The following is a 25,305-nucleotide window of genomic DNA, read 5'->3' on the forward strand; positions in this document are numbered from 1 at the left end:
TTATTATTATTGGAAAAACAAGTAGCAAAAACAGTCTGGTGGTTTCCAAAAGTTTAAAATTTATTTTATGCAAAAATATTTACGAGTGACAGAACCTTATATTCGGGGAGCATTCTCTTAAAATTAAACAATTAGGTTTGAAATTTTTATTCTCAAAAGTGAATCTATGAAACCCCCCCCCCCAAAATAAGACAAATAAATAAAACACTGTACAGCATGTAGTTAGAAAATAAATGCATTCATGTAGCCCCTTACAGAATAATGCAAAATTAGGAGGATACACAAAAATTAGTCAGTCATATCTTTGAAGAGTGGATGCTGCAGTGCCATGGAGGCCGTTATCCTCGTTGCTGGGTTTAAATCTAACAGTTTATCCAGGAGGTCGTATGCATCATCAGGCGCTTTGTCCCAGCCCATCTCCTGCAGCTCTGCAATGCTTCTGAGTGAGCCTGAGCTCGTGCGTTTCTTAGCGGGACTCCCAGCATCCTGTTTGACTTCTGCTGGGTTACGTGAGGCTTGAAACTCAGCAGGAAGTGAGGCGTCATCCCACGATCGCAAACCTCTCAGGGTCTCACAGAGGATCCTCAGGTCCAGCCGAGGAAGTTCACGACTGCACACTATAGATTTACCTGCATTCAGAAACAAAATAATATTCAGTCAGCTGAAGGTGCGATGAAAATCAACATTCAACAGGACCCATAGACATCTGTCTCCATACCAAACGTCTTAGCAGCCTCCTTCGTCTCCCTAGATCCTCGAATGGTCATGATCTGAGTAAGAGCGATCAGATCGTCACTGGCTTTGAAGAACGGATACCTCCCGCTCAGCAGGGACAGCAATATGACTCCAGCTGACCACATGTCAATAGCTGCAAACAGGTGTGCTTTTATTAGTCACAATTCATTACAGAAGGACAGAGTTTCACTGTGTAAACATAAGACAGTTTAACTAAATATGAAATGTACACCATACTAAATTTGTGTTCCATTCACAAGTCAGATGTGGGATATTCCTACTTCATATCTCTGTCTTCTGGCCATGAAGCTTTTTGTTATCCAATGCTCAGATAATATTAGCACTGGGTATGAAATACAGATTTCCTGATTTGATTCAGTTCTGATTTATTTGGGTATACTGACTTGATGTTGATTCAGTAACCACTCCGATTCAATCAGTAACTCTTGAGTTTGTGAGTCATTAAAAGAGCTAACACACAAGAGTCATTTGTTGGTGAATCAGACTTCAGTGATCATGATGACAGTGTTTGTTGTGCAGGTGTACAATCATCAGTTTAAAGGGAGTAACATCAAGTGGCATTTTATTTTACTTTTCCAAGTAGGAAATTGGAAAATGTGCAAGTTTAATATAAACTAGCATTAATACGGAATTACATTCCAAATAACAATATGCAATAAATATTAATGTCGATGAGTAGCTTTACCTGTTCCCTGGTTGGGGCACTTGGTCAGAACCTCAGGAGCCCTAAAGCCTGGGGTCCCGGCCCTCGGAGCCACCTGCTGTTTCCTGTCAAAGCAGTTAAGTTCTTCACTGACCGCACTATTAAATGAACCCTGTAAAGCCTGACATATGAAATAATGGTGCCAAATATGTTTGTTTTTTAAATGGGAACCGTTTATGAGTCATTCATGAACAATCCATTCATTGCATCCATCACGTGACAAATGAACGAAAGACTCGGAAGTAAATTTTTTTGACTGCATTATAATGATTTCTTAATTCAGAATATGATCAAGATTGCGTAGGTGGATGTTTTTGGGGAATTTGGCTGTAAAAAGTATAACATTTAAAGCCACTTAAAATTAACGAATTGACTCGAAAAAAGATTTGTTCATTTTGATGAACGAGATCGAACAAGAGAGTCAGTAAAATGATCTGAACTTCCCATCACTAGAACCTTTAGAACAGGGCTATCAAACTCAGCTCTTAGAGGGCCACAGTCCCACAGAAAATCTGTTTGCAATTCACCCATACCTGTAGTTTTAAATAAGCCTGAAGAAATTGATTAGCAGGATCAGGTGCGTTTATTAGGGTTAAAGCTAAACTCTGCAGGACAGTGGCCCTCCAGGAACTGAGTTTGACACCCCTGCAGACAAGATTTAGATTTTTTTTTTTTTATCTAAAAAAGAAAGTTTGCATTTAATAATGTGGGTGGACAAAACACATAATGCAGTGCAATACAAGAGGTGTACAACTAAACTTTCCTCAAAAGCCTGATGGATCATGTTTTTGATGCATTTTAACAAGATTTTCCCAAAAGAATTATGGACAAACTTGAAATATTACTTCATTTTGAAATATTACTGACAATATAAAAGTTATTCTTGCATTTACTTTATAAAAAAATATACTATATATAAATATGACTTGATTAAGAGTGTGTACCTGGACAGGCAGATGTTGCAGACGCGGTCAGTCATGAAGCAGTTGCAGGTGAGCATCGGGCTGACGGCAGGGGCTTTGGGTTTCTGATTTAAAGGAGTTCTCGCAGGGACTGAGCGGTGTTTTGAAGAAACAATCTTACGTGGAATTACCTCCTCTCTTTTTGTTTTTAAAAGCAATCCCTGAAATACAATCCGACAGGTAAAGAGCTGATAGTTATTCAGGTGTCATATGCAACCAGTGTGAGAAAAGACGCTAACCTCAACTTTGTCAGTGCCAGGTTTATGAGAGTTTGTGCCGTTTATGTTTTTCTCCCCAAATACAGACCGTGGTGCCTTATCAAGTCCCAACAGTTCCTTTGAGAGGAAGGAAATAAGTTTTTGACATGAATACGTTTTCTAAAATAAAACAATATGAACATGGCAGAGCAAACCTGGAAGTACAGTGTCCCCCAATGTGACTCATAACCATCATCATATTAAAAACTTAATTAATCTATTTAACAAAGAGACACAGTGCAGACACCTTGCTGTGTTTAATGCGTGAGGGTGGGCAGGGTCTTTTAGCTGGTGCTTTAGTGCTAGACAGGATGGCAGGGTTTCTGGTGTTGGGTGGTAAAGGCACTAGTTTCTGTTTCCCAAGTGATTCCTCCACCATCTTAGACGACCCTCCACCTTTATGAGCTTTTGCTTTCACCACCTTCAGCAGTTCTATCTGCGTATCAGAAGTGCCCTGCGCCAGGCCAAAGTCCACAAGAGAGTACCTGAGGAACGAGAAAGACGGGAATCAGCATTCTCCTATTCCAGTGGTTATCAGCCTTTTTGACTCCAAGGCCCCCCTTTGTCTTAGACAATGTTCAAAGGTCCTCCTATCCTAATTATGTAAATCTGTGTTAATAAAAATAAAGGCAAATCAGTTTAATGTTGTGCATTTTATTATTATTGAGTTATTTTTTTGTAGTATTGGGGCCCCTGGCCCCAAAAAGTTCAAGAAGATATAAGTAAATGTAATTCATATGAAACAAGCTGTTTAAGAGAATTAATAATCTCTTTATATGATGATGAACATATTTAATTTAGGATTTTTTTTTCTTCACAAACAAACATTGACCAACACGCATACATGGAGCTCATAAAATATGATAAACAGAAGCTCAACCGTACTTGCTTGAAATGTGAGAACAAACCTCATTGGTTGTCATGCGTCAAGCAAGTACGTTTATGAGCTGCTTTTTACTATATTGGATGAGCTCAATGTATGTTTTTTGATCAGTGAACTTTTTAAAGAGTCAAAGTCAAAGTTTTGGTGGAATGGACTTTCAATGGAGGGACAAAAATCTCAGGTTTCATTAAAAAATATCTTCATTTGTGTTTCGAAGATGAACGAAAGTCTAACGGGTTTGGAACAGCATGACAGTGAGAGAAAAAAAAAACTAATTTTCAGTTTTTGGGTGAACTACATCTATAAATGCCATTAGGAAAGCATAATAGCACCAAATTGCCTAGAAGATATTTTAAAGCTGATTTTAAAGCCCTTTTTTTGTACATTACTTTGCTATAATCAATCTAACAATCATTAAGCCAGTTGATCGATTGTTACAATTATCTTAAATAAGCAAGAAACTGGCAATTACATGTGTATCAGGCAGAGAATACTAGACATGAACATTAGGTACATACTCTCTCCTTTGTTGATTGAACAGGAAATTGGTTGGTTTGATGTCTCGATGGATGATGCCAAACTTGTGAATGTGTCTCAAGGCTTTGAGCAGGTGGAAGATGTAATGCTTCACATCCTCAAAACTCAAGGAGCCAACAATATCCTACAAGGAATGAAGACTTTTGGGTGATATCTTGGGTATAGGGTAAACTAGGCTGCATTTACACTGGCACGACAAATCCGATCTTTTACTCACATCTGACACAGATCGGAATTTGTTGCCCACGTGTAAACACAAAAATCTGCATGAGATCCGATTTTTTCGCATCCGATCTGAGCCACTTCCAAATGTGGTTTTAAATCAGATACATATCCGATGTCTGGACATCCGACCTACGTCTAAACATGCATATCCGATTCCGCTTTGAATTCCAAGCCACCACAAGGCGAGGACGACACGTTTATTCACAAAGATAGCTTTTTAATCTTGTACTTCGCTGTAATTAAACCAACAAGCTTCACTTTTGGGTTACTCGCTCTCTCTCTCTCTCTCTCTCTCTGGTTAATTCATTCGAATTCATAAAAAAAAATATATATATATATATATATATATACAGTGCAATGCATAAGTGAATACACCCATGCTAAAGTTGACTAAAAAGAGGAATAAAAAATCATATTTTGGAAATTGAACTTAATGCCTTAATTTAAAAAATTAGGAAAAATCCAACCTTTAAGGACACCAATTTTCTTTGTGAATGAATAATGTATCGTAAATAAATAAATGTTCTTCCTTAAAATACATGGTGCATAAGTGAGTACACCCCTAAGTTTAATTCCCATAGAGGCAGGCAGATTTTTATTTTTAAGTATTTTTTTTTATTTTTTTTTAGGATACTATGCATTCTGATAAAGTTCCCTTGGCCTTTGGAATTAAAATAGCCCCACATCATCACATAGCCTTCACCATACCTAGAGATTGGCATGATTTTATTTCAGTTAGCCTAAAAGCTAGTTTGATTTGCATTGAGAGATGATCTTATGGAAAGTACCCCATGCCAATCTCTAGGTATAGTGAAGGCTATGTGATGATGTGGGGCTATTTTAATTCCAAAGGCCAAGGGAACTTTATCAGAATGCATAGTATCCTAAAAAATTTTTTTTTAAAATACTTAAAAATAAAAATCTGCCTGCCTCTATGGGAATTTAACATAGGGGTGTACTCACTTATGCACCATGTATTTTAAGGAAGAACATTTATTTATTTACAATACATTATTCATTCACAAAGAAAATTGGTGTCCTTAAAGGTTGGATTTTTCCTAATTTTTTAAATTAAGGCATTAAGTTCAATTTCCAAAATATGATTTTTTATTCCTCTTTTTAGTCAACTTTAGCATGGGTGTATTCACTTATGCATTGCACTGTATATATAGATAAACAAAAATTATTTCCGGACTATATTTTTTTGTTCCGTCAGATTTTGCGCTGCAAAACATTCATGATGACAGCTGTAATCTAGTCCATGCTGGCAAATAATCATGACCACCCGACATGAATTATATAAATAATTTTAATAGCACGGCCATTCAAAACCAGGGTCTACCATGTGCATAGTAAAACGATCACCGAAAATCATTTTTGGTGGGCATTAATGTAAACACAGATATCGGATACCAGTCCTGTCTAAACTGAGTGTAAACAGTCGGGCCAAAAAATCGGATCTGGTCAAAAGATCGGATCTGTGCATTAAGACTTGCAGTGTAAATGCAGCCCTATTCATGGTGTATCATTATTTGCGTTAAAAGCACACATATGGCACACATATTTACCACAAATGTTTGATGCTCCATGTACGGCATGACAATGACCACGTGATGCTCTTTCCTGAAGCAGTACGTGACCCCCATCACATTTTCTGTTCCTCTGCAAAGGGAGATAAAATAGATAAAAATCCTGTAAAGTAACTCTGAAACCGAAGTTTGCTCGTTCTAAAATATCTTACATGGCATGCATCACAGAAAACATGAAAACGAACTATGATAGGTTTAAAAATGACACATTTTCATTACTCACCCAGCAACAGTCAGGCACTGGAGTTCAGCAGCTATTCTCACAGGATGACTGGTGGGGATCAGGTGTTTCAATGCAAACATCCTTCTTGAACCGTCGGTCATCTGCGCCTCTGCCAAATACACTGTGCTGAAAGTGCCTGAAATCACACGATGATGCAGGTTAAACTAAGGTTAATCAATCAGCAGAAAAAAAAAAGTATGATTTATGTGCATTCAAAGCTATTCCATCATTAAATATAACCAGCAAGAAATGTAATGGCAAACCTTCTCCAATTTTATCTATAATACGAAAAATTCGAGACAGCTGTGGCAGAACTTCATACAGGTATGCAATGTCTGCCTCAACATCCCCTAAACAAAAGAGAATCACATAGGTTTAATTATTTAGGTAAAATTACATAATGAAACAAAATTATCTAAAAAACTTTGCTAGACAAACAAACATTTCCTTGTGAAATAAAGTACATACTTTTAAATATTATTTAAATAATACACTGTAAAAGAATATACTTAAGTGTGAACTAAATGTAATGTTTTTAGACACTTAATTGCATGTTAAATGAAAATGTATTATAGTTTAAATTTAAGTTAAATGCAGTTAAGTGAACTTAAGAGTGCCCTTTTGACCCACTAAAGTACATCTTTATATGCAATTTCATAAATACTTATACTGTCTTAAACATAAAAGTTAACTGTAGGCTATTGCAAAAATGTACTACTAAGCAATTCAACTAAAATATACTTTAATGTCATTTCTATTGAAACTTGTATGTCAAGTATTTAAATGTAATTACATGTTTGTCATGAGTACATTTAAAACACTAACATTCATAGTGAAAAAGGCTCACTCACTGGGAATTTTGTGTCTGCTTCTGCCCTTTTCAACACTTTGATGAGAGCTTCTCTGCCCAGTCGGTGCTGCTTCCATTTAATCCCACAATAACCAACAGATCCAATAATGTGGGAAAAACTGTTGGATGGTATTAGACACTATTAATACTCCTAAACAGCTCAACTGGTATAATCTTTTTTAACTGAATCCAAATGAGACCAAAACACATTTTAACGTCGGAATTTATAATATAATGTAAAAATATAGTTTTGAAAACCTTTACCTGTTGTTTTTGCTCGAGTTTATGAGAAATACTGCACTTTACCAGTAACAGTATCCGATGAACAGCTGCACGCACTGGCGTAAACACACAGCTACCGCACAAAGTTCATAAGTTATGTTAAGGGCTTATTTTGATATTAAACAGTAAATTCATCGCCGTGTCAAACACGTTGGTTTATCGCGCAGATAAAAGAAAACGCAAATGGTTTAATAAACACACAACTAGGTCTAGTTTGAGAGAGATGTCTTTCTTCCCGACGAACTCCAAGTTCCGCGCTAAAACCGAGACGCAGGTCACGTGACCACCCAGCTAACGCATAGCTTCCCTTTAGCTAAAGCCTTATTAGACATTCTCTGGCAAAAGTATTAATTCAGTAATGGCTGACATTTTAAATGGAAGTTTCCCCGCAAACAAACTTAAAATAACATATTAAATGCTCAGTTAATAAATGACATTCACAAAATAGCATCTCCAATGATGAATGCAATTTAATTTCCTCATTTAATGAATAATAAACTTTAAGAAAAATAAAATGAAATACAGTTCATAATTTCATGGCAACTCAACCATTCAATGAAGGCGTTTCACTTAGTATTGAATATTTTATTCACTAAAATATTGAAAGACAGCTCACGTTTTTTTTTTTTTTTTTTTTTGCCTTTGTACAACTATTAATCATTTGTATTGTAAAATAATTGGTGTATTAGTGGATTGAAGATTTAATCGATGTTTTGTGTTTTTATATTGCCCGTTTTAACGAGATTAGAAGGCTAAATTCGATGAAGCCTTTGTGCGGTAAATAAGGGAATTGTATGTCGGTAGGGATAGTGTCAATGGTCCATTTCTAAAATAGGTGGCGGTAATGCACATATATGTCTGCGATCCGCCGTAAAAAAAACAAGAAGAAGAAGAAGAAGAGATAGAAGGCTTTTATTTTGAAAAAACCTTTATCGCGCAGACGCGTGTTCTCTTCCGGTGCGAATCAGAAAATTCAGTTTACCGCTTTTTGGCATACTGCTCTGTTCACTGATCTACAATGTAGTAACCTAAAAATAATAATAAGTGTAGCTAGAGCTGGAGTCAATAAACTCTTTAGAATCGTTCATATCAGGGTTTTAATCATGGATAAATTTGTTGTTCGGTTACCAAAGGGAGACAAGGTGAAACAGGAACCAAAACAAGAGAGAAATTACAAACAAGCAACATTAGAGTCCTTGCGGGTAAGTCATTGCTCATTTTACCCTGCCCGTCATTCTTCACCAGATGTGCTATATTATTAATGTCTACATTTATTTGTCTACATATTTGTTCCAGAGAGTGGTCGTGATTGAAGACATTGAAAGGTACAAGTCAATCCTTGAACTGCCTGGCCAAGCTAAAGAGAACATGATAGCAGCCTTAAAGGAGTTGGACAAGAAAGTGCCTTCCAAAGAAGTGCTAAAGACTACCAAAATTGGTAAAACTTGCTGATTCCTTTCTAGTTGCATCCCTGTCTTTTCAAATCAGTCTCATCAAATCAAATACTAATTTCAGCCCCTACCACTTTCATTTGTATCTATTCAGGACACACGGTTAACAATCTTCGCAAACACACAGAAGATCCTGAAATCAAGTCCCTCGCAGGGGAGGTGTATAAACACTGGAGGACCTTTATTGAGGAACATGCAAATAAACCTTCCATAGAAGTTCGCTGTGACAAACAGACAGAAACTTTAAGGAGCAATGCCAAGAAACTGCTCTCTGAAGCAATTGCGTTGAAGGTACTGATCCTAAATGACCATTACAATTTCTTAACCACACGGACAGTTATTATGCTTTCATTAGTTTCTTGCTTCATTTAAATTCTGGAATGGTATTATTAAATATAAACATGATACAGTTGTACTTCGTATGCATGTTGTGTGATTCTTTTCCTGCCTGTCCAGGTGGAGCATGGACTGGTGGAGAACATTGAGAGGGAGGTCTTCCACCAGAGCTCTCGGCTTGTTAGCGGAGCTTACAGAAGGACTGTGAGGGCTCTTGTCTTTGCTCTGAAACATAAGCCTGAGTTGAGAGCGCAGGTCAAGGATGGCAAATTACCAGTTAATATATTCGTCTGCAATCACAAAAAGAAACTGTAAAGAATCGAAGAATTCAGACTTGTGACCTAAAGAAAATATTGTTTACCCATTTCATTTTTAAAAAATATATTTATAATGTTTTTTTTTAACATACAGCTGTATGATTTACTCATTGACTTGTAAACATTTTTAACTTTCAATCTTAAATACAACATTTGACTTTTTTACATCTCATTTGCCAGAATGTTTCTTTCCATTCACAGCTACACTGCTGGTCAAAAGTTTGGAATAATTTTTTTTTTTTTTGAAAGAAGTCTCTTATGCTCACAAATGCTGCGTTTATTTGATCAAAGATACAGTAAAACAGTTATATTGTTAAATAATATTACAACTTAAATAACTGTTTTCTATTTTAATATATGTAAAATGTAATTTATGATGCTGAAAATTCAGCTTTGCATCACAGGATAAATTACATTAAAATAGAAATTTATTTAAAAATGTAATCATATTTCACAAAAAAAATGTTTTTGATCAAATACAAGCAACCTTAGTGAGCATAAGAGACTTCTTTCAAAAACACAAAAAAAATCTTAATTTTTTCAAACTTTGGACCGCCAGTGTACATAAAAAAGTATAAAAATAGAGATATATCAAGTCCTTATGTATTCATTGTGTGGCGCTCCTATGGACCTTATGTATCCCGCTCGTTGTGTTCAATCTTCCGGTTTGTATTTCCACAGCACGAAGGAACGATCTTACGGATTTATGAACGAACCGCTCGTTTTATAATCTTCCCATTCTACTGACATTTGTTATGACATCTGCTTCAAACATAACAATGCTCACGATAACTTTCGTTAATGCTACAATAAGTAAATCCACTTCACCAGTTAATTACTCTTCAACAGCGATGCCATAGAAATATATAGAGCTACTTCAAAAGGAAGTTCAAAGACAAAAGATGGCTGCACGCTTGTTTCTCTGGCGCATAAGGTCTATAGGAGCACCAACCACACAATAGCAATTAACATGAGGATGACAGCGAGAACACAGATGCTGATGAAGATGATGTCACTGGTGTCATGCGGTTCACTTTCTTCTTCGACTTTCTTGTTGTTTGATTCCTGGGCCAGACGGGCCAGTTCATTGAGCCGGATACGTTCCTCAACTGAGATAATGCTGGCCATGGCCACCTTCCTCTGGGCGTCACACTGCACCTCATATTCCTGAATATTCTGCTGCGGCCCATCAGAGAAGTCGATATAAAGCGAGTTGACCAGCATGGTGATGTTTTGACGTTTCTGCAGAAGATCAGATATGAGGATATGAGGCATCATTAATGTTGATTTGAACAAAGCCATATTTAAAAGCTGCTATAAGAGATACTGTATCAGACATTTGTCAAAATCTGAATCAGACCTAGGACCGTCACTGAGAAAAGTGTAGGAAACTAGGGGTGTTTTAAGTGTGGTATCCCAAAAAAAAGAATCTGCACTTGTCTCTTTATCTTATATACCTGTCCAGCAGTTCCACAGTTGACAAAACGGGCTAGAATTTTGTAGGATGTTTCTGTCAGCTGGGCCGAACAGGATGGATTCCCCAGGTAAATTTTTTCACGGTCCAGCTGAGGTAAAGCCTGTCTGGAGACCTGAATCTGAAACTCAGTTCGTGTGCAGCTTACATTGACTGGCACCACTGCAACACAAAGACAACAACAAAACATCAACTATTCAGGTTGAGGTCAATGAATATATGATATGGAATGCTGTGTTGGAAGAATTTGACAATTCTTTTAGTATTTGTTTTGCGGAATAAATATTTTGGGGAATAAATGCAATTCTGTTACTAAGTAATTAGATAATCTCAGTAATAAATACATTTTCAAATTCTTAATCAACTTTTTTTGGAGTCATAAACTCTATTAGACCTCATACACACTATGTAACTTTTTGAAAAAAAAAGAATTTTTTTTTTAATGAGATGTGCTTTTTAAACCCATCTTCCAAACCATGTACCCAAATAATACACTTTTGATGGACCTATAGCCCTTTTCCCCGCCCCTTTTCAGCGCTGCGCTCGTTGTCTTTTGACTTCCGGTCTGTATTTTCACAGCGATTTTGCGTGTTTATTAATGAACGGCTCCTTTTATAATCTTCCCGGTCGACTGACATTTGTTTAGTCATCTGCTTTAAACATTACAGTCCTCATGATAACTTTCATTAACTTTACATTAAGTAAATCCACTTAAAAAGCTAATTACTCCTGGACAGCAATGCCATAGAAATATACAGAGCGACCGCAAAACGGAAGTTAAAAGACAATTTTCTAAAGATGGCGGCGCCCTCGTTTCTCTGGGGCATAGGCTAAGGTCATTTGATATTTATAACTGTCGGGGCGGATTTGGCGGGAAATTGCGTACATTCTCTCTCTGCGTAGCCTAACGTCGTATAATCAAAAATTCAAATGTATAATTTTAGGGCTTCGGGTCATTTGACCAGCGACGGAAGGATTTCTTACAGGTAAGGGAGGAGATGATGGAAAGTTTGTTAAGAAAAAATGGACCATGGATAATTTAAAATGGTTGCAAAAAACAAACAAACAAAATCGTTATTTATATTTCCATCCGGCTCTCTTAAGATGTCATATGTCTGTCTACACTCGAACCACATTCATCATCCGCACGGAGGAGCAGAGCTGAAGCGCAACTAAAACAATTTTGCAGTATTTTTAACCACTTTTGCAGTATTTTTAACCATTTTTAACCACGCCAAATACAAAGTGTAGCTCAAATAACAACAAATATGAGGTAACTCAGTCATTATTATGTATAGCCTACATTCTTGATTGATGGTTCCATGAAGAACCTTTCACATCCATAAAACCTTTCCATTCCACAAAAGGTCCTTTATAGTCGAGAAAGGCTCTTCATATTTTTAAAATGTTCTACACAATAAGAAAAAATTGTTCTTTTAAAAACTGAAAGGTTCTTTGGGGAACTATGGCATTGCTGTGAAAAAAACCCTTTTGGAACCTTTACTTTCAAGAGTGAACCACTGAAAATATGCGTATGCCATATGAACAACCAGTCAGTAGGCTATAACTAAAATACTTGCGTCTATTTATATACTTGTAACCCAGTAGAATATAATTCTTCAGGTTATGGGTTATCTCAATTTTATTTGCTTTTGTTTGGTTCTAATTCAGATCTAATAGGTGATTGAAATATACATTTCAATTCAGTGATGTATAAAGATGTGTGTTCCTTTAAGAATGTCATCCCTATTTCAAGTTTGATTGATATGCACATGCGAAAAACGTGGCATTAACAAACAAGTTAGGCGTTTCATTATGTTATTGGTTTATGTGAATTAAGTCCCGCCCTCACTGGTGTTTTAGGTAACGTGAGTGGTTGTTCAGGAAAGAGGAGAGAGGAGATTGACGAGGCGGTCGATTAAAAAGAGACGGAGAGATTGCGGTAACAAAAAGTGGTTATCTTTATAATTCATCTGTTTAAAACGCTTATTGTGCCTTGTAACGTCTGTTAATACCCACAAGTTTTAGAAGAAGAGTTATTTTGTTTGTAACTGAGTCACACCGTGTGTTTGCTCGACATCGCGGCACCTTTTTCTTTTCTTTTATGGGACAGTTCGACAGTACAGACAGTGTTTACAGTTATTGTAAAGAGAACTGGTGAAGTACTGAAGACACTTCCGTTTTATTATCAATCGTTGAAATTTTGACGAGAGACTCGGAAGTTTGCCAGCCGTGATAGACGTTCTGCATCGTCATCAGAGGACGCGCAGTCGCGCCCCGGAGGAGGATATCGCGGAGACCTGTACGGTTACTCTGGGCCGAGGAGTCGTGGGCCTGTATTCAACGGGCGCGCAACAACGAACGCAAAGGAGGAAGATTTCCTGGGATTCCTCATAGTGCAGCTGCGTCACTTATGGTTACCATCTGAATTCAGGTATCCTTTGTGTATAATTGTTTTCCCGCTCAGGAGAGTGAAGCGGCCAGTTTTATTGTTTCCAAGGCCACCACGTACCCCAGCAACGATTCAGGCCTGCAACGGTGTGTGTGTGGGGACTAACTGTTGTGTGTTGTGTGTGGGCCCACAGTGTTTTGGTTATCATTTTTGTTATTCAGTACAGTTAAAACTGTGATTTTGATCATTTTTCATATGCAGTGAAAGTGTGACATACACATTCATTCATTTTGGCATAATAATATATTGCTTTTGGGGTAATATTGTGTCCTTGTGATTTGAGATAATAGATAACTGTGAATTACGCACACATTGTTTTATTCGTTATATTAATATTATTTATTTTTATTTTACACAAATTAAATTTGTTACATTTTGTCACTTTCAAAGACTTTTATTCTTTCAAGAGAGGTTATAGCAGTACATTTAAGCACAATTGAGTATAGATAAATATTATACTTTTCTACAAGAGAATTAATTCAGTTAGTGACATCAGAGGGGCCTAACTTCAACATCTGTAGGCATATAGTTACTGAATCTGGAGCGCTGCTGATCCTACTTAATTACAGGAAAGGCAAGTAGGGGGCGCTACATAACGTGGGGGCTCGTCCGGGATCTCCCTCTGCAAGTCACAAAATAGTTTGCTGAAAGAAGAAGAAACAAAGAAATTTAAGCTCAACACACCCCTGTAATTACATCATAATTAATTGAATAGTGCATAAAGTGTCGTCATGGCCCTAACAAAAGACCCCAGTCTCCAAGCAGAGTTGGCCAACTGGTGCAAAGATGTTAACATTGATGAGACTCATGCTCTTATGTTGGTAAATGTACCTGTTCACACAGAAGTGGCCGAAATTGAAGAGGTGATGGAAGCAGTAAAAGCTCTAGGAAGAGTTCGAGTACGAGACACGAGAGAAGGACCCACTTCACATTATCTGCTGGTGTTGTGTGAGTGTCGACAAGCCATTGACCCAAAGTGCATACCTCCTGAAGTGTCAAGGGGAGAAAAGGAAGAGCCCTGGTCAGTCGTAGTAATCCAGACCACAGAATCTGCATCTGACACAGCTTCTGCAGGGTTTATAGAAAAGTTTGCAAAGTTCCTGATGGAAGAAGGAAAGTCTCTCAGCGAGGTACAAGCTTTGATTTCTCCACACAGTGCCACTGACAGTTCCCCCGAGTCAATCATACGTGCCATGGGTGAGGTCCTGGAAAAGACAGTAAAGCACTCGAGCGACAACAACACATACCGACGCCTGCGCACATTTTCAGCCGTAGTTCCAACTCCCATGGGTGAGGAGAATATGGAAACTTGGATTGATCAAGCCAGGCTGCTGATAACTGAGTGTGACTGCTCCGAAAAAGAAAAACGACGCAGAATTGTGGAAAGCCTCAAGGGGCCTGCAATGGATATTGTAAGAGCTGTCAGATTCTCTGATCCTGAAGCTAGTGCCTCACAGTATCTGGAAGCGTTGGAGAGCACCTTTGGATCATCTGAGTCTGGTGAGGATTTATACTTCAAGTTTCGTCTTATGCGCCAGGGCACCGGGGAGGCTTTATCTGAATTCCTGAGAAGGATGGAGAAGACCCTCAGCAAAGTCGTGGAACGAGACGGACTGACCCTCAGTATGGTCGATAAAGTACGAGTGGAACAGCTGATTAGAGGGGCTGTGAATTCTGACATGATGTTGCTCCAACTGAGGCTGAGAGAAAGAAAAAATCACCCACCTTCTTTTCTGAGTCTGCTGAAGGAAATACGTGAGGCAGAAGAGAGTGAAGCAGCTCGCCACAGAATGTCCGCGAAAGCGAAGGCCATACTATTCCACGAAGATGAAAGAGCCAGCGTGTCTGTTATCCAGGAACTCAAGGCCGAGCTTCAAGAATTGAGAACCCAAATAAGCGGGGTTGAGGGCCAAGATGTTTCTACTTCATCATTAGTGATTAAAACCAAAGAAAAACCACTCAAGAAAACAACTGAAAAAGCTGATGATTCAGAAGTCCAAGAGTTAAAGAAACAGGTCCAACACCTACAGCAGCAGTTGGCAGTTCTGAGTGTCAGTTCTACTCAATACTCACCTCATGTGCTAGAGCAGCGGCCAAAACCATGCCAGTCTGTTCCCGCGGCGTTAAGATATCAGTCAGCCCGAACAAGAGATGACTACTTCTGCTACAAGTGTGGAGAAGATGGCCATATTGCCACCAAGTGTCAAGCTCCACCAAATTCGGATCAAGTGATTCAGAAGCTGATTCGTTCTTTGCGGCAGGCAAAAGGTGGGAAGCATGAGACAGCTGACAATAGAACTACTCAAAACCAAGCCTGTTTCTCCAAAAAGAGCCAGACCACCATCCATGAATCCAGCCATCTTCCTAAAGGACTAGTAGGACCGGCATCCACTGTAAAAGTGAAGCTTAATGGCCGTGTATGTCAAGCACTGTTAGACAGCGGATCACAAGTGACGATTGTGTTTGAAAGCTGGTATTCCAAGAACCTGCCTGATGTGCCCATTCACCCCTTGACTGGATTATCCATATGGGGCCTCAGTTCTTCCAGTTATCCTTATAAGGGCTATATTATAGTGGATGTCACCTTTCCTGCCTCTGTCACTGGTGTGGAGGAGTCGCTGTCCATCCTGGCTCTTGTATGTCCTGAACCCCAAGGTCCTTCCCAGCTGCCAGTCATTATTGGTACCAATGCCAGTTTCTTCACACGCCTTGCTGCTCTTACCCAGGATACAGAAGGATCCAATGTTGCATGTGCTTTGAGAATCCAGACTCGACACCCTGCAATCCATCTGCCACAGCAGCAAAAAACTGAAACTCTTCCCGATTCACCTGAAGGAAAAGTCAGATGGATAGGACCTGGTGATTGCATAGTTCCACCAAGGGGAGAAGTGTGTGCTGTCTGTAAACTGGAGACTGACAAGCCTTTAAGAAAAGAGATCTTTGTGGTAGACACGCCCGAGGACGCTAGTCTTCCAGCTGGAACATTCATAACCCCAGTGGTACTCCCATCATCCGCAGTAGAAGGACAAAACATCCAAGTGCTGGTCCATAATGAAACATCAAAAAATATCTCCATTCCTGCAGGAACAGTAATTGCCAATGTATATCCGACTGACACACTCACCGCAAGTTCTGAAGAACAGAGCTCCCAAACAATAGACCCGAGCTTGTTTAATTTTGGTGAGTCATCCATTCCTGAGGCCTGGGAACAGAGACTGCGTCAAAAGTTGGCAACCAGAGGTGATGTGTTTTCTGTTGAGGAATGGGATGTTGGATTAGCTCGTGGGGTTGAGCATATCATCAGACTGAAAGACCCAAAACCATTCAGAGAACGCTCCAGACGCATCGCTCCTGCAGATATCGAGGATGTAAGACGTCACATCAAAGAACTGTTAGCAGCGGGAATAATTAAGGAGTCAAGGAGTCCGTACGCATCGCCCATTGTTGTAGCGCGGAAGAAGAGTGGGGCAATCAGAATGTGCATCGATTATCGAACGCTAAATGCTCGTACCATCCCTGATCAGTACACCACTCCCAGGATCGACGATGCCCTGGACAGTTTGGCTGGTAGTAAATGGTTTTCTGTACTGGACCTCCGCAGTGGATACTATCAAATAGCCATGGCGGAGGAAGATAAAGAGAAGACAGCGTTCATCTGTCCCCTGGGATTCTTTCAGTTCGAACGCATGCCTCAAGGAATTACTGGAGCTCCAGCCACATTCCAGCGGCTAATGGAGAAAGCTGTAGGTGACATGCATCTTCTCCAAGTTATAGTGTACCTTGACGACATCATTGTGTTCGGGCGCACACTTGAAGAACATGAAGAGAGGCTGTTAAAAGTACTGGATCGCCTGAGAGAGTGTGGCCTGAAAGTGTCAATTGACAAGTGCCAGTTTTGCCAGCCTCAAGTACGGTATGTGGGGCACATTGTGTCAGCTGCTGGCGTATCACCAGACCCAGCCAAGATTGACGCCGTAACACGCTGGAAAAGGCCCACTGACCTAAAGACGTTGAGGTCGTTCCTGGGGTTTTGTGGATTTTACCGGCGATTCATAAAGGATTACTCTGCCATTGTAAGGCCTTTGACGGAGCTCACCAAAGGTTACCCACCAACATCTGGGCAAGACAGAAAGTCAAGCGATGGCAAGAAATACTTCAGAGTATCTGAGCAATTTGGAGAGCGTTGGGACGACACCTGTACAACAGCTTTCCATAAAATCATTTACTGTCTCACACATGCCCCAGTACTTGCTTTCGCTGATCCTGCCAAATCATATGTACTGCATGTAGACGCCAGTCTGAGTGGACTGGGTGCCGTTTTGAATCAGGAGCATTCTGGAGGACTGAGGCCCGTAGCCTATGCAAGCCGGAAACTAAGTGCCTCCGAGCAGCGTTACCCCATTCATCAGCTAGAGTTCTTGGCGCTCAAGTGGGCGGTTGTGGACAAGTTTCACGATTATCTATATGGAGCCCAGTTTGTGGTGAAGACCGACAACAATCCACTTACCTATGTGTTGTCAAGTGCCAAGCTGAGTGCGACGGGTCATCGTTGGTTAGCTGCATTAGCTACCTATAACTTCAGCTTGCAATACAAACCAGGAAGTCACAACATTGACGCGGATGTATTGTCTCGCTACCCCTGTGAATCGACTGCTTGCTCTGAATGGAAGGAAATACCCAAGTCAGGAGTAAGAGCCATCTGTCAGTTAGCAGTGGTTGCTGAATGTGGAGGTTCATCATCCAGACTGGTAGATCACTTAGGTGTTTTACCTCAGAGTATTCCCGATGCGTTCTCTTGTCCCACAGCTTTGGGTCTTGGTCAAATGGAACAGCTGACTAATGCAGAGTTGAGGCAAGCTCAAGAGGTTGACCCCGTAGTTGGTGTAGTAAAGCAAGAAGTGGAGTCAGGGAGAATACTTACAGCGGCTAGGAGTTCTGATGCTACCATTGCTCTGTTACAGCGGCAGGGAGACAAGTTAAAGATAAAGAGCCAACTTTTATACCGAGTCACCAAAAGTTCCTGTGGTAGAGAAAAGACACAACTCGTCTTACCCGGAAAGTACTGGTCTACGGTGTTGCACTCTTTGCACGACGACTCTGGCCATTTGGGAGTAGAGAAAACTATGGAACTCCTGAAAGATCGCTTCTATTGGCCTAGAATGTCTGCATACATAGAGCAGTATGTTAAGGATTGTGGCCGTTGTGTAACGAGAAAAACATTACCCAAGAGAGTTGCACCATTGAATCACATAACCAGCAGTGGGCCATTCGACTTAGTGTGCATAGACTTCCTGTCAATTGAGCCTGACTCAAAAGGTATTGGTAATGTGCTAATCATAACAGACCACTTCACACGCTATGCTCAAGCGTTTACCACCAAAGACCAGAAAGCCCTGACTGTGGCTAAGATACTGTGTGACAAATTCTTTGTGCACTATGGCTTACCCTCTCGCATCCATTCAGATCAGGGTCGAGATTTTGAGAGTGGTCTCATAAAAGAGCTACTAAGCATGCTGGGAATCCGAAAATCCAGAACGTCTCCCTATCATCCACAAGGAGACCCACAGCCCGAAAGGTTCAACAGAACACTTCTTTCCATGCTTGGTACGCTGAATCCTGCAGAGAAAAACAGATGGAGTCAACACATTAACAGATTAGTACACGCTTACAACTGTACTAAGAACGAAGCAACCGGGTTTTCACCCTATTATCTTCTATTCGGAAGAGAGGCTCGTCTGCCGGTGGATGTGTGTTTTGGGACTTCGCCTGATGGAAAGGAAGCCGGTAACCATCGACAGTATGTGGAAAGAATGAAATCAGAGTTACAGAGAGCATATCAGTTAGCCACTGAAACTGCCCAGAAAAGTCAACAAAGGAACAAACGGTTGTACGACAAGCGAGTGAAACACCAGAGTCTGACTGTGGGTGATCGTGTGCTGATAAGAAATCTGGCCGTGACTGGAAAGAACAAATTAGGAGACAAGTGGAATTCTGTTCCTTACCTGGTGGTGGAAAAGCTACTGAATTTACCTGTGTATCGCCTGAAACCTGAATCCGGCATGGGAAATGTAAGAACATTACACCGAGACCATCTCTTACCAGTTGGGGACCATGTGAGGTTGGCAGATCTGGGAGAACCAACGGAAGTTTCTGCTCCGCCGGAGACAAGGACAAGATCTGTGGAGAGAAAACGGAGAAGAGGATTGGGAGAAAAGAATGTGACCCTGACAGGAAGTGAATTAAGGAACCACTCTGAAAGTGAAGAGGATGAAGTGTGTTATTACTACTCGGATAGAGTGGAGGAACCGCACAGGCCAGAGGGTGTTACACGGGAGGAATCTACAGTGGAGGATGAAACTGTTAACTGTGGAGGTGACTTGGATAGACCCCTTGCAGAAATGGCAGAGCTGATACTCATGGAAGAAGGCCCTGGGGAGCTTCCAGATCCGAGTTCAGAGACAATGGGAGATCCTGGTTTAGAAGGGGGAGAGCTTGAAATAGTCAATGCTACTAAAGAGGTAGTAGAGACAGTTCAGTCCCGCCCAAAAAGAGACATAAGACCTGTAGTCAAGTTGAGCTATGATAATCTGGGCCAGCCCACTAACCGACCTTTAACTCTGATTCATAGAGGGATGGTTATAAATGTAGAGGGTGGGGAAGAGTCAGAAACGAAACCCTGTAACACCATGTGGTGTCACCCTATGGCACAGTGTGCTCGTTGTACTCAAATAAACCCTTATACTGAGCCTAAAGTCACCATTAAAGTGCTGAGAAGTAATCTCATGGGGTCATGAGAGGTTTAGAAGGGGGAGCATGTAACCCAGTAGAATATAATTCTTCAGGTTATGGGTTATCTCAATTTTATTTGCTTTTGTTTGGTTCTAATTCAGATCTAATAGGTGATTGAAATATACATTTCAATTCAGTGATGTATAAAGATGTGTGTTCCTTTAAGAATGTCATCCCTATTTCAAGTTTGATTGATATGCACATGCGAAAAACGTGGCATTAACAAACAAGTTAGGCGTTTCATTATGTTATTGGTTTATGTGAATTAAGTCCCGCCCTCACTGGTGTTTTAGGTAACGTGAGTGGTTGTTCAGGAAAGAGGAGAGAGGAGATTGACGAGGCGGTCGATTAAAAAGAGACGGAGAGATTGCGGTAACAAAAAGTGGTTATCTTTATAATTCATCTGTTTAAAACGCTTATTGTGCCTTGTAACGTCTGTTAATACCCACAAGTTTTAGAAGAAGAGTTATTTTGTTTGTAACTGAGTCACACCGTGTGTTTGCTCGACATCGCGGCACCTTTTTCTTTTCTTTTATGGGACAGTTCGACAGTACAGACAGTGTTTACAGTTATTGTAAAGAGAACTGGTGAAGTACTGAAGACACTTCCGTTTTATTATCAATCGTTGAAATTTTGACGAGAGACTCGGAAGTTTGCCAGCCGTGATAGACGTTCTGCATCGTCATCAGAGGACGCGCAGTCGCGCCCCGGAGGAGGATATCGCGGAGACCTGTACGGTTACTCTGGGCCGAGGAGTCGTGGGCCTGTATTCAACGGGCGCGCAACAACGAACGCAAAGGAGGAAGATTTCCTGGGATTCCTCATAGTGCAGCTGCGTCACTTATGGTTACCATCTGAATTCAGGTATCCTTTGTGTATAATTGTTTCCCCGCTCAGGAGAGTGAAGCGGCCAGTTTTATTGTTTCCAAGGCCACCACGTACCCCAGCAACGATTCAGGCCTGCAACGGTGTGTGTGTGGGGACTAACTGTTGTGTGTTGTGTGTGGGCCCACAGTGTTTTGGTTATCATTTTTGTTATTCAGTACAGTTAAAACTGTGATTTTGATCATTTTTCATATGCAGTGAAAGTGTGACATACACATTCATTCATTTTGGCATAATAATATATTGCTTTTGGGGTAATATTGTGTCCTTGTGATTTGAGATAATAGATAACTGTGAATTACGCACACATTGTTTTATTCGTTATATTAATATTATTTATTTTTATTTTACACAAATTAAATTTGTTACATTTTGTCACTTTCAAAGACTTTTATTCTTTCAAGAGAGGTTATAGCAGTACATTTAAGCACAATTGAGTATAGATAAATATTATACTTTTCTACAAGAGAATTAATTCAGTTAGTGACATCAGAGGGGCCTAACTTCAACATCTGTAGGCATATAGTTACTGAATCTGGAGCGCTGCTGATCCTACTTAATTACAGGAAAGGCAAGTAGGGGGCGCTACATACTGAATGTGTTGAATTCTACTGGGCTGTATGTTTTTGATTCACTAAATAAACCGTAACGTAACATCATTTGGTTCCCAAAACTACTTTTAGAAGGATGAATTCAAACTGTGATAAGTGAGCACTCACCTCCTATGTAGGAGGCTGTGAAGCCCTTAAAGGCATTGTTACGGTCAGTGTTGAGAACAACCAATAGTTTATTTCCCTTAGAGGTCAACGATGGAGGCTGTTCACTACCACACCACTGGCCCAACAGAGTGTCAGTCTCGCTGTCCCCATCGTACACAGTCACAGAGTCATAGCTGCACATGTCGGTCAGGCTGTTCCGATCCTCAAGCTCCAGAAAGGGAAAAAATAGCTTGACCCTGTATCCGGCCGCTAGAGTGATTGTCCAGTGGCAGTTGATGTTATTGGGGTAGATGTTTGGGAAGTGAGGGCTAGTAAAGTTCCCACTGATATGTTTGAGTATTTGCTGGCACTCTCCTTTAAAAAAACAGCAAGATCAAGGATTATACACTTGAAATGTTATTATGATTATGCATCTTGTGTGACAACAAGTGTCTCACCTGAGTAGTAGTAGGCTTTAAAACCTCTCCCTCCGATGTTGAAGTCAGATTTGAAGACCACCAGCAGTTGGTTTGATGTGGTGACGGTGTTGGGAGGTCTCTCATTACCGCAGTAATTGCCCAGGTGATGGTGTTTAACAGTGGGGCCGTCAAAGAGAGCCACATAGTCAAAGTTGCACCCCTCGTTGTTTTCCAACTGAAAGTCGAGAAACACCAGGCTGACTACACTCTGATTGGACACATGTACTGTCCAGGAGCAGTCGGCATTGTTGCTGTAGTCTTGTGGATGACCTGGGCTTGAGATGACTCCTGAAAGACCGGTCAAAACCCCACCGCACATATCTGTTTGAGAGAGAGAAACAAATTAACTGATGTATAAATTCATTTATAAAATTACACACAGTGTGTGTGAAAGTGAAACTTTACTGGATGCATTTTGGGTTATTTGTGATCCAGAAATGATTTATTTATAAAAAACAAAACATATATATATATATATATATAGTTTTTAGAATGGCAACCAAAGACCATTGAACCAGATTGAACAATTGCATCATAAAAATTGATCAAGTGTTTATGCATGTAAAATGATGAATATATTTATGTGACTGTTTATATATTTGTGACTGTTTTTGAGGAGTCGTGAGTTATAAGTTCAAAGAAATTGAATTAAATCCATTGATTTCAATGGAGTTAATACTGGTAATACATTCTTATAAATGTTTTATTAAAAAATATACGAAAACAAAGATACAAATATAGATTTTTCTTGTATCACAGTGGTTTAGCTGTAGTTCATTTAAATTACAGTTTACAATTTTAATTAATAAAAAAGCGGCAAGTTTGTCATAACATGGTAATAACATGGTAATATGCAAAACTTTGAAGTGTTTGCATATTCACTCATTAATGAGAAGATATCAGATACAATATGTTTTTTGATGGAAAATATTACAGGGTTCACCCAAAAATCATTACTCACCCTCATTTTGCAAACCCGTAAGACTTTGATTATCTTCGAAACACAAATGAAGATATTTTAACTTAAATCTGAGAGATTTCTGTCCCATTGCCATTCGCAACTACCCCTTTGTCGCTTCAAAAAGTTCTTAAAAGATCGTAAAACGAATCCATTTGAATTGAGTGGTTTAGTCCAAATTTTCTGAAGAAACTTGATCACTTTATATGAGGAACAGATTGAATTTAGGCTTTTATTCACATACAAATATACATAAGTTTTGAATGAGGGTGAGTAAATGATGACAGAATTTTAGTTTTTGGGTGAACTAACCCTTTAAGTTATGACAGTTTTTATGCATTATAAGCATTAAATGGTCATGACATGAGTTGAAAGATGGGATAAGCAATTTCATCACACTGGACTTCTGTTATCATGTTGAAGTTTTGTGGCAATACTTCAAAAACAATGTGTATTCTAACCTACAACGTCTTCTCCCATTCAAAATGGATTACAATATTTTTACAAACCGAGGAACAAATCATAATTATTGTCTGTTGTAATGAACTGCATATTGACTGATATTAAAGCAATGTTCAGTTGCGCTCCTCACCTTTCCTATAGCCCACCGAGAAACCCTTGCGTGCGACATGGCGGTCTGAACGGAAGATAATGGACATGACGTTCCAGGATGAGCTGAACTGAGGTGGAGACACATCTCCACAGAATTTCCCCAGGAGATTGCCCTCATCTTCGGAGATGCCGTTGTATATCTTGATGTAGTCGTAAGCACAGTCTGTATGGTATTCCAGCTCGAAGTGTTGGAAGGTTAACAGTACGGAAGAGCCTTCTGAGACCACTATCAACCAGGTGCATTCAGTGTTATAAGGGTACAGGCCTGGAAAATTAGGACTTGACACATTGCCGCTGCTTGCAGAGAGGATTCCTCCACATTTAACACCTATTCAAATATTACATGCAGTTGAAACAAAACCAAAGCAACTTACAATGCATTCAAGATTTACATTTGATCAGTATGCGCTATAATCAATAACGACTATTGAATGTACTTGTGTTTAAGACAAAGATGCACAGGCGCATACTAAAAACAATCACATAATTAGGAAGCTGCCTTACAAGTTTAAGGAAGAACTGAGGTGTTTACAATGGTACAACATTCATAAGGCGTGCACTTTCACCCATGTGATAGGAAGCCGTCCTACCTTTCTTGGAGGTGACCTTTCCAGCAATGAACAAGACATGAATGAAGACATTTATCCTTAAAACCATGTTGTTTCTTTTAGTATGAAGCATTTAAGTTCTTCTGCACATACTATCCTGCAGGGTTCAGAGAACAGGAGTAATATTAAAGCTCCTCATTCTTTGGACGACTGTCATGGGGAAATTGGATAGGTGGTCCACTCTTTGGCGCTCCAACTAAATTTTAATGAGGACTATCAAATGCACGCAGGTGACTTGTCGATACACTGTTCGGAGAGAAAGCCATGAAATGTTAATGAGTGTATCGTGCACATTTAAAGTTGATAAGAGGAAGGGACACGCAGATGACCACATGTATTACATGTTTTAAAGTTTAGACACATAAAGTCTACACACTATTATTATATGCAATTCTACAGGGCAAAGCTATGAAATAGACCGTTGGATTTTAATAACGGGAATTATTATTATAAAAAAAATAATAATAATTCAAGTAGGGCCTATAGGTGTTAAAATGGGAGGTTTGGGTATTATTATTCAAACAATACAAAAACAGGACTTACTTTTTTTTATATTAAAACAAGACGTTGATACAAGAACAAATAATGAAGACAAATAATAAAAAAGAATCTTTAAAAAATATTATACTTTATATTTTGTTACATGTTACATATTGATTTAAAAACCACCAAATGGCACACAAAATTATATTATATTATATAATACATTACATTATATTATATTAAAACAATCGAAGCAGACTTTCAAAAACATTTTATTTTACAAATATGTTGATACGCTGATACAAGAACAAATAATAAATACAAATAAAAAGACAAATAAAAAAAAGAATCTTTAAAAAATATTATACTTTATATTTTGTTACATGTTACATAGGCCTATATGATTTAAAAACCACCAAATGGCACACAAATATTACGGTTTATATTATATTATATAATATTATATTATATTATATTATATTATATTATATTATAT

General features: G+C 39.3%; 3 protein-coding genes across 3 annotated transcripts; 1 reads left to right on the plus strand and 2 right to left on the minus strand.

The window, feature by feature from the left end:
* Positions 1-39: 39 nt before the first annotated feature.
* On the minus strand, positions 40-7,565 carry cdc7 (cell division cycle 7 homolog). The gene is made up of 12 exons (XM_084120159.1): positions 7,250-7,565; positions 6,987-7,104; positions 6,399-6,485; positions 6,136-6,271; positions 5,892-5,985; positions 4,080-4,222; positions 2,926-3,163; positions 2,661-2,756; positions 2,404-2,582; positions 1,442-1,524; positions 719-868; positions 40-629 (listed from the first exon to the last, which is right to left on the minus strand). Exons 2-12 carry the CDS (start codon positions 7,060-7,062, stop codon positions 289-291), a joined length of 1,623 nt encoding a protein of 540 aa, XP_083976285.1. The 5' UTR covers positions 7,063-7,104; positions 7,250-7,565; the 3' UTR covers positions 40-288.
* Positions 7,566-8,204: 639 nt separating this feature from the next.
* Positions 8,205-9,538, plus strand: tceanc2 (transcription elongation factor A (SII) N-terminal and central domain containing 2). Its single transcript, XM_084118828.1, has 4 exons — positions 8,205-8,469; positions 8,564-8,705; positions 8,813-9,009; positions 9,175-9,538. Exons 1-4 carry the CDS (start codon positions 8,371-8,373, stop codon positions 9,367-9,369), a joined length of 633 nt encoding a protein of 210 aa, XP_083974954.1. The 5' UTR covers positions 8,205-8,370; the 3' UTR covers positions 9,370-9,538.
* Positions 9,539-9,941: 403 nt separating this feature from the next.
* On the minus strand, positions 9,942-24,375 carry cdcp2 (CUB domain containing protein 2; the record flags this gene model as incomplete). The annotated part of the gene is made up of 6 exons (XM_084120850.1): positions 9,942-10,613; positions 10,829-11,007; positions 21,691-22,044; positions 22,128-22,469; positions 23,699-24,046; positions 24,309-24,375. 6 exons carry the CDS (start codon positions 24,373-24,375, stop codon positions 10,308-10,310), a joined length of 1,596 nt encoding a protein of 531 aa, XP_083976976.1. The 3' UTR covers positions 9,942-10,307.
* Between the last annotated feature and the right edge of the window lie 930 nt (positions 24,376-25,305).

The sequence above is a fragment of the Abramis brama genome (assembly GCF_963993115.1).
Source record: "Abramis brama genome assembly, chromosome: 7".
Taxonomy (NCBI): Eukaryota; Metazoa; Chordata; class Actinopteri; order Cypriniformes; family Leuciscidae; genus Abramis; species Abramis brama.